This window comes from Gasterosteus aculeatus, unplaced genomic scaffold (assembly GCF_964276395.1).
Source record: "Gasterosteus aculeatus unplaced genomic scaffold, fGasAcu3.hap1.1 HAP1_SCAFFOLD_97, whole genome shotgun sequence".
NCBI lineage: Eukaryota > Metazoa > Chordata > Actinopteri > Perciformes > Gasterosteidae > Gasterosteus > Gasterosteus aculeatus.
Window position 1 is genome coordinate 29119 of NW_027554952.1, and position 10167 is coordinate 39285.

At 38.7% G+C, this 10167-nt stretch overlaps 1 protein-coding gene across 1 annotated transcript; it reads left to right on the top strand.

Annotated features, from left to right (window-relative positions):
- Nucleotides 1–1289: 1289 nt before the first annotated feature.
- LOC144383039 (ubiquitin-like modifier-activating enzyme ATG7) lies at nt 1290–8514 on the top strand. Its single transcript, XM_078098090.1, has 10 exons — nt 1290–1495; nt 2141–2345; nt 2532–2586; nt 2962–3079; nt 3234–3311; nt 3435–3551; nt 4245–4391; nt 4639–4727; nt 6887–7008; nt 8420–8514. The coding sequence occupies exons 1-10, from the start codon at nt 1484–1486 to the stop codon at nt 8512–8514; spliced, it is 1038 nt and encodes a 345-aa protein (XP_077954216.1). The 5' UTR covers nt 1290–1483.
- Nucleotides 8515–10167: the final 1653 nt, after the last annotated feature.

The following is a 10167-nucleotide window of genomic DNA, read 5'->3' on the forward strand; positions in this document are numbered from 1 at the left end:
ATTGAAAACTCTAAAATGCATGGAATAATAAGCAGGGGGAATAAGGGATCAAGCTCTGGTATTATTTTTTCCTCTTTATACCATACAATAGTAACCTCAATTCTCTATCTATCTCTCTCTCCGTCTTCACTTGTCTCTCTAGCCTTTGAGGCCATCGATTGTAATCTAAAATGTCTAAGCAGTTTACTCTCTCATTTCACAACAATAGTCCATAATTCCACATTTTCAATTTATATTCGTTGTTACATTTTTATTTTTTTAAATTCCAATTCAAAAACAATTCATGTTTGAAATAATCGTCACCAAAATGTCAATGGTAATTTAGATTAATGGAGTCTTTTCTCAAAATGGTTGTTATATTATGAAGGAGGACCACAGTGTGGGATGAAGAATGAACAATATCGTCTTGTAACTTGTACGTTTTACACATATTTTATTATGTCTTGCCATGCATTTTGTATACATCATTTTTTTTTATAAAGCTGTTTTTCATAATGTGGAAAAATAATCCCCACTATACAGTACAGTCAAAACGTTTGGACACACCGTCTCATTCAATTGATTAACAAGTGTGTCCAAACTTAATCCAACAATAACAAAAATGTGCAATAAAATATTCTTCAACCAAAAACGACTTCTTAAATGAGCAACAATGAATGCTCATGTATTCATGTATCAACTTCTGTTCAATCAAAGACTGTTTTAAGGACTCATTTTTTTAAGCACTAGTGTAGTTTATAGACGGCCCCTAAGTAATTCCCCGGTGTCCAGGCAACGCTCATTTTCAGGTAACCATTGGGATGAATATGAGCTCGTGACGTTAGCTGCTTTTCCTTTATTGCCGACAATGTGCACTTCTTCCTGTTTGAATACAATAATGTTTCGTTTGTGACGTAACGTTAACCTCACTAAACCGGTTTTTTGGGTGTAACGTTACCGTTTACAAACTGACACGGACGGCGCTACTCACTTCTTGCTAGCCCGAACAACTCTACAAATCTGTTCAATCCGACATGAAAAGAAACGGCACGTACAAGTTTTTGTCAGTTTTGTCATTCTTTGTCGTTTGCTTGTTCTTGCTTTTATTTTGGTTCCTTATATTTTACTCACTGTTCCTTGCACCATAAGAGATTCAGTTCTTTAGCTTCTAAGCTAAAGTGGCTAGCTATTTACCCACAATGCATTGCTGTGTTGACAAATCCCGCAATCACATGACTCACTAGACCAGGAAGTGAGGATTTCTGGTAAGTCCACAAACCCATTTGCATCCATGTGCAAATCTCAGGCTGTTACAGTTTGACGGATCAACGTGTGTTAACGGTGTACCAGCTATAACTTGGGTTGAAATACAGCTACATAGTGATGTTGTGAATAATTTCGTCGGAGAAGCGAGTCGTGTTTGAAAGGGCAGTTAAACTTTCCGAGCTTCTGCTTCCACTGTGTGGTCTGCGTTAAAAGTGTTAAAGCCCTCATCAAGTGAGCAATGATTGTGAACGTACGTCGACTTCTAAATTAACTTCAAAAGTCCTAAAGGAGACCCTTAAAGTATTTCAGGGTTTGAAGTTTTGGTACTAATTCGCAACTAAGAAATATTCCAAATGACATAAAATTAGCAATCCGTGTTTCGTTCATATACACGTTGGAAACAAATGTAATCCAAATGAAAAACAATTTGATGCCCTTACTGTATCCCCATTATTCAATATATATATATATATATATATATATATATATATATACACATTATTCGATTGATTTCTTACTAATTTATTTCGTAACGGTAATAAATGACCACTAGTTACCACAAAGCCTAAATAAATGCACCAGCATATCTACCGTATAAAAATAGCCATGCTAAGGGTTGACTTGTGTTATTATACAGTTTGTCAAATCAAGTCGCTTTAATTTACTTTGCTCCAAATCATAACTTCAAAATGCTTTGTAATTTGTACAACACACTACACTTTATATCTTAACGTTTTTGTGGAAGGTTATTTTGTTTTGCCAGAGACCGTTTCAGATGTTTAGATATGCATGCTAGTAGGCTCAATTTCCCATAATCATATTTGTTTTGTGGTATACCAATGCATTTATTGGTGAACTGACTCACTGTTTTGTCTCAATAACCTCCAACTTCCAGTTCTTGGCAGCGCATCCCGTAAGTGAATTTGTGATGGCATCTGACAAAAGTGAAGCAGCGTCTTCCCCTCCAGACCTCAAGCTGCAGTTTGCTCCCTTCAGCAGTGCTCTGGAAGCAGGCTTCTGGCATCAGCTCACTCAGAAGAAACTCAATGACTACAGATTGGATGAAAGCGCCAAATCTATTAAAGGATATTACTACAACGGTGAGTGGTGAGATCAGATGGTATCATTATAACAATGACTGTATATATAGTTGATGTTATTGTTTTTTTCTTGTCTTTTGACAATTCTAGGTGTTTTATGATACAAATGTATGCATTCTCCCATACTGGATATGAAAACGGTGAAGGCCAATTTGTTGCGATGTTAAAACACATTTTATTTGATAGGTGACCCACTTGGTTTGCCAACTCGCCTGACGTTGGAGTTCAGTGCATTTGAAGTGTAAGTTTAATGCATTATATTGCCTGTAGAAAACACATCTGCTGTATCTTCTCCTCATGTTATTTAGTTTAAAATAATAATATATATTTATATAATGTTTTTCAACCAACAACAGACAATAAACCTCTCCAATTGATTGAGTAGTCTTTTAGAACAATAAACAATTAAGTTGATTAAAGTTTTTATTTTTATGAAGTACTCTTTGTTGTATTTCATAAAGGTGTATCAGCTAGGTCTGTTTTTATGGGGATCACCTCTCCCTTTCATGTTATTTGAAAGCCTTCAATAAAACAAATTGTTGCACCTTGAAAATAAACAAATCAACAGTCAATAAGTACAATTTTTATATAAAAGTATGATATGTTTTGTTGTCAGCGATGGACCGACACCAGCCCGTTGCTGTCCAGCTACCGGAACACTTTATAACACCAACACTCTTGATGCCTTTAAGACCACCGATAAGAAGGCTCTGCTGGAGAAGGAGGCCAAGGAGGTAAAATAGATACAATAGGAAACACTTCTGTCACACGTATACACACATATTCATGTAAGACGCATGGTTGGGAATTACTTTAATGAAAAAACATGTGCACTTGCGGATTAAGTGATCTAATGAATGGGATTTGTCCTCTCCTGTTGCTTTGTAGATATGGGATGCTATACAGTCTGGAGCTGCATTAAAGGACCCATCCATCCTCTGCAAATTCATTCTGCTGACTTTTGCAGTACGTATAAACAACATATTTGAAATGCGTTAGTGTTTAGTATAGTAAGTAATGATGTCAACGTTTAAGTGTCTTTCGATTTCTCTCCCTTTATTTCTGACATTTTTTTACATCCATTTTCAGGATTTGAAGAAGTACAATTTCTACTACTGGTTCTGCTTCCCTGCACTGTGCTTCCCAGAGGGAATAAAGATTATCCAACCGCCCTCTGCCCTAGAGAAAGTTTTCTCAGCAAAACAGGTTTGCTCCCCTACAATGTCGATGGTCATTACAAATTCTATACATAAAATTTCTGGTGGAAATACTGTTTGCCATTTATGTTTCCTCTGTCCTGCCATCGTTTTAACATTCCTAACCTCATTGATAATGAGATGGATGCAGCTCCCAACCGCAACATTTGAATATGTCCATTTGGTCAAATGCGCGCTACGTTGTAGAATAGTATAATTGAGTGAGGTGAATTCTTGTTTCTACGGTCAAGGGATTCCTGGTGCGAAAAAGCCTCATTAGGAAAGAATCGGAATGATTCCTGAACCGTGTGATGCCAACTGGGAGCGTGTATATGAGGAGACAAACTAAACATTTACGGTGTTCATAAATAAAACAATTCATACAGAAATATTTATCCTTGTAATTAGCATTAGCATTATATTCGTTCGTCCATACCAGATTATACTTACTGTAAATACTTACTGGCCTCTACGTATGTATAAAATAGCACATTACAGGTTATTACAATGTATGTTACGGGTCAGCTAAATGTATGGGTGAATAGATATTATTAATGATTACCCTTTAAAATATCTTTCTCTCACTCTCATATATATATATATATATATATATAATCTCCCTCCCTCCCTCTGTTTGTGAAATATGGTGCAATTCACAGAGCTTTCTATAATCGTTACTGAATCCCAATTATTTCTGTCTTAGATCACAGCCCTGCAGGAGGCCTATGACAACCTGTGTATCAAAAGAGGGACCACTGCTGAGCCTTACTTCATAATGAAGTACACAGCTGACACCGTTGAGATGGCATCGCTTGAGGACTGGGACGCGTTCTTCACTGATACAAAGAAGGTACTAGTCCAGTTTGTTTAAAAAGAAATCAGATCTCTTAATACAATTGATTAAACATGTTTCTGTGAGAGCAGTTTGATAGAGTCCCATACAATGTATGGAGGTTTTATTTCCTGAGCGCTATTGTAGGATTGTATAGTACAAAAAGTACTGTACTCTACTCCTCCTTACTCATCTCTGTCAGATCATTTTCTATTATCATTATTTTTATGACAGTCACAATCAACACACACACACTCTCTTCTAGGTTACTGTGGGCGTCTATGATCCGTGTACTCTTTCCCAACATCCGGGCTGGCCTCTGAGAAATCTACTGGTCCTTTTAGCCAGCCAATGGTAAGTGTGTGTGTGTGTGTGTGTGTGTGTGTGTGTGTGTGTGTGTGTGTGTGCGTGTGCGTGTGCGCGTGTTGCTTGAGTGAGAATTTGCTTGTAAAGAGATGGCTGACTACTGAACTTGGGCCCCACGCCACGCAGCAGAAGACAGGAAATCTCTGCTTACTTAATTTCCTGAATCTGAAGTGTAGGAAGCCGGTCATACGAGAAGGGAAAAACATCTGTCTAGGTGTTGCTTAGCAACAGTGGTGTTGTCAGTGTTTACTCAAGGTTTATAACATGGTCCCTTTTGCCCAAATCGCTTTGCACTACAATGTTTCCCCCACATTGTAGCGGACACTGAGGATTTCCAATAATACTCAAATTATTCAAAATGACGGTGCGTGTGGATCATATCATGCAATTGCTACACTCAAATGGCCGTCAATGGAGTGCCTTGTTAAGCCATTCCTTTCCCATTCATGACACATGCACCACATAGCAGCTGCTGTGTGTACACACCATTGGCCCTCTTGCGTAAACACACAGCTCCTAAAACGTAGTGTACAAAGAATTAAGCTACAATGCTGTATTTGTCGCATACTTTATGTTACCATCGATAATTGATCCAGTAGGAGGGAATTGTATCAAATCTAGTTCATGTCTACAAGTAAAGAGCGGATGAGACACGTGTGTTGTAATTTAAAATAGCTTGTTATACTCACAGTGTTTTACTGTTAAAAACTCAAGTACTGACTCAGGTTGTTGCATAACTGGGGGCGTTATGTGGAAACGTGTGTGCTTTGCAGGGAGATGTATTTACAAATGAAATATTTCAGCACACCAGTTGGTGCCAATTGTTTTTATAAAATTCTCAGTAATAAACCTAAGAATCCATGTCTTGAGTGAATCGAAAGGTTTTCAAGAAAGATTAACAACGTGTCACTTACTCTGCAGACGTCTCAGAAATGTTATACCCATGTCGGCTATAATGTAGCAAACAAGAGTTTACCTTGTGCAATGCATTCAAAGCCCTGTACTGTAGCTATAAGCAGCCAACTTGAAAAGGTTGATGCACTATTAGGACTGCAGAAACAAAACAGTAAGTCTTCCTTAAATCATTTTCTGTTCCTAACAAGGTCAGCCCCTTACTTGGGGATTAAATCGAGGGTTAGGGAATGTTTCCCAGGAACATTAAACGCAAAAATGTTTATTTCAGCTATTGTATCCTATTCTTTTTTTACCATAATCCGAGTATGGCTCATTGATCAAATGAACACTTTGAATCAAATATTTGCCGTTTAGTTACAAATCACTAATATGATCAACTATTAGTGCAGACAACTTCTAAAGCATGCTGGTAGAATTTGTAGTTATTATGAATCTGTTTTCCTACAATCCGGTGACAGCGTTTGTTTTGATCAGTTTTTATTACCACATTATCTCCCAATGTTGTGTTTTCATCTGCTTTACAGAGTGACGGCACTTGAGTAAGTATGCAGACTAAGAACAAGGGAACACAAATGACTTACCGGCTCAACTGAACAAATATTTCTCTCTCTTCTCTACTCGAGCCGCACTTAACTCAAGACTTAAAATTATTTTTGTTTTTTTAAAAGTCAGAGTTGTCGGTTAATAAAGCTGGAGTGGCAGAATATTTTACAACAGAAGAGTGACGTGATGATAACTGATGGGTTACGGATTCTTTTTGAAAATTGATTTTTATCTTTCCTGCATATGATTCTATTACCATATCGACGGTGCTGCCCTTTTCAGCGCTGCAATCGCAGTTCGCCTCTGAAGTGCTGAATTTCAGAAACGCAATCAGTCATTTTCTGTTGTCGTTTTCCCCAAAGACTTGAGTTTTTCCTGGCACTTGTCTTGTATTTCAGAATTGTTACAGAGTTACAATGTAGCCGCAATGTCTTGCTAACTCAGTTGGATCAATAGAGGTCGATTGTGTAATGTGACTGTGGTTATTTGGTTCCATATTAGGGCTTGATCACTTCTGTGTTTGTTGTTTTAGAGAGGGAGACGGCTTATTCCATGTAAAATTATATCCGTCATATCTCAATAGTCACCTATTTTTATTCTTCTATCTCAAGGACACACTTCCAATCTGTACATGCTATGTGCGTGTGTTGATTTGCGTTGTCTCCCTTTGGTTTATGTATTTGTGCCAGGGGCTCCAAGCTGGACACGGTGGAGGTGCTGTGTTTCAGGGACCGAACGATGCAGGGAAGCCGCTCCATACAGCACAGTGTCGTCCTCCAGATAAAACTACCCAAGCATCCACTCAACTCAGGTAATTTCCGTTCCTTTATGTGTGGTCATGTCCGTCCACATAACGGTGCATGGCATCTACCCGTGTTGGTATGTGTCATGGCTGCGTCTGTATGTTCACATTTTCTTGTTGTTCTCAGTGGTTCTGTGCATATATATTGTAACTGAGCCGTCAATGCTTCCACCGATCATTTCTGCTTCCTTTTCATGCCGAAACTAATCTCCCACAGCTCCTTCATTAGTCCTTCTGTGTGTTGAATACGGGGTGAAAGTCATTTAAATGGTAATAGCAGGATGGTAATGGGGGTGATGGTTTTGATGTCTTTTGTTTACTCAGTAAACCTCTGCATGCACAAACTGACCGAATTCATGCAACTGAAATGGTGTTAGATAATTATGTTTGGTTCTGTATGGAGAAAGTTGGTATTATTTGAAAAGGATAAATAAATCTAGGTCGGCCCAATCGTCACCAGAAATGGGATTTAGTCCTCAATGTCATAATAATTGATAATTCACATATCTCATTCCCGATCCGATATCAAATTGAACCTACACCGTCTTTTGTTTGTGTCGATGCAATTTGCATTGTTTTTTGGCTCTTTAATACCCTGCGACATTTGTTGATCTAGCAGCCAAAGCTGAATAGTGAAGAATAAACGCTGTGAAGCAGTGTCCTAGCAGCATGACTAAAACTGGACAAGAAGCACAGCGGGCGTTTCATGGTGTTCATTTGAGGAAAAAAACAAGACAATATAATACTGGTATAGAGTCCAACTCTCCACCAAAACACCCTTACGAAAAGCTGCTCCTGCCCGTCGCACTGATGTTGGCCACAAAAATCGGTTCATACTGCTACTCCAACCTTTTGCAATCTCATTCCGTTTCAGTATTCATTTAACTGTGTGATTCTATTATTCAGAAGTTGACTAGAATCAGAACAAATTATCACAAATAAGTAGCAAAACTCTTAGCTAATACCTGTGGGGAGATGACGTGCTAGAGAGAGATAACGGTTGGTGGTGTTTTTGTCGTGTTGTGAAACGTAACAGGTTTTTCTAATTGATGCGCTTTTGTTTGACATCCATTCTTACTTGACTTTTTCTCATCAGGAAGGAAATTGCAATAAGAAAAGTTAACAATTTTGTTTGCTTATTATTCAGAATACCTTGGACATTGTCCCTCAAAACATTCATAACTATCACATTTTCAAAATGGGTTTTCAGAACTGAAATCCCATTTTGCCTCCATTGTGTTGGAACAAAGGCAAAACATGTCAAAAGCAAAACTGGAACAAATAAACCCAAATCTTTCTGCAATTTGTGAATATCGACACTTATAATGTGTCATCGGTCTTCTGATAACGTTTCCACACCTCATTTTTGTAATGAGGCATTTCAGGCTTCTTTCACACTGTTGGTGTGTTTCATTCACAGCTTGTCCCAAGAGTGTAGGTTGGGAGAAGAACCCTAAAGGGGCCATGGGACCCAGGATGGTCAACCTCAGTGAATGCATGGACCCTAAAAGGTAATACACACACAGTGCACGGGTCTAACTGGACTGTGTCAGTATGATTAAACTGCAATTGGCGTATTTGGCGCTTTATGTTAAGAGACCAGTTTGGGCTCTTACAAATGTTCTACACCTCCACAGTCAAGACTAATGTCTTCAGCAGTACTGCAGAGATGCATGCTGTGCCATCTGTGGCTTTAAAACAACTTTGTCACCCTAAGTCTGCACCCTGTGAACAAAGAGTGTCTTCAGTCATCTCTCCGATGCCTGTCTGCAGACTTGCAGAGTCTTCCGTGGACCTGAATCTGAAGCTGATGAGGTGGAGGCTGGTTCCTTCCCTGGACCTGGACAAGGTGGTCTCCACTAAGTGTCTTCTACTGGGGGCTGGGACTCTGGGCTGCAATGTAGCCAGGACTCTCATGGTAAGGATTGAATACTTGGACAAAAAGATAGGCATCAGACACCATGTATTTAGTACTTGACCAAACAGAGTTTAGGAGTGCAGTGGGCTCTTTGCTGTTAATCTTTGTTTGATTACCAGATTCCCGTCTTCAATTTACTCTGCCGTTAACTGACTTTTGACGGTATCCGACGTTTGCCTCTGTACTCATCAGAGTATGTTACATATAAAGCATCTTGAATTGTTACAAAAGAAAAGAAAGGGAAAAAAGGATGTTAAGATTGGCTATCTGAAGAAAAATTATTCATGCAATCTAGTATAAACGCTGAGCCGGCTTAATATAAATACAATATATATATATGAAGGCCAGTTTAATTTCCTCCACATTCAGTAATACTGCCAATATCCGTATTATAAGTGGGAGCTCAACACGCTTAAATAACAGATGCAAAAACCTAAAGATAAATCTAAAGAAAACTGTACTTAATTAAATCATCTTTAGGACATCTGAGGAAACGGTTCAACCTGCCACTTTCATTAACTCAACTATCAAATATAAATGTGGTAAGGTGTGTAAAACGTGTTGCTTCCTAAGTGTTGCAGTCACCAATATCTGGTTGTTTTACTGGTTATATTGCTTTCCAGCGACCTTAAATAATCATCCCCAGACTTTGTTTTTGTCATGGCAGGAATATTTGTTTAGCTTCATCCACCGATTTCCTATAAAGTTTATCCAATAACATTTATTGATTGACTGCTGTCGTTCTGTGTTTACTGTAATTCAGTTTCCCCAGCATGGAAAGAACCAGATGCAAAAGGCTAGTTCTCTGAAGGTCATTTGTCAGACACCAACACCTGCTAGAATACAATGCGGTGTCCTTTTTGAACGACTACACTGACGACATTACAGTGCCGTCAAGAGTATTGCTGCCTGCAGTTGCAATGTTCTTCATGAATGCGTGTCTACACGTCTTCAATGTCGACCTTTTCTTATTCTGATAGATGCTGTGGCTATAGACGTGTGTTAACGTAGGGTGATTTCAAATGAACAGCAGGAATCAGCGGACGATGTACTACCTGCACACTGATGCGTCCATTATTTCTAAATGAGAGGGTGTTATTTAGGAACCGCACAACCTCCCAGTCATTGTCCCTGAAGGTGGTGCTTAAGTGAACGGTCAAGTCAAAGAATTGAGTTTCACAAAATAATGTGATTTTAAAATGACAGAGTATGTTTTGTCTTTTGTCCTCCAGGGATGGGGAGTGAGACAC

Coding starts and splice junctions, on each gene's coding strand:
- LOC144383039 (XM_078098090.1), top strand. Junction 2,346..2,531: donor TAAAGGATATTACTACAACG/GTGAGTGGTGAG, acceptor TTTATTTGATAG/GTGACCCACTTGGTTTGCCA. Junction 3,080..3,233: donor TGGAGAAGGAGGCCAAGGAG/GTAAAATAGATA, acceptor GTTGCTTTGTAG/ATATGGGATGCTATACAGTC.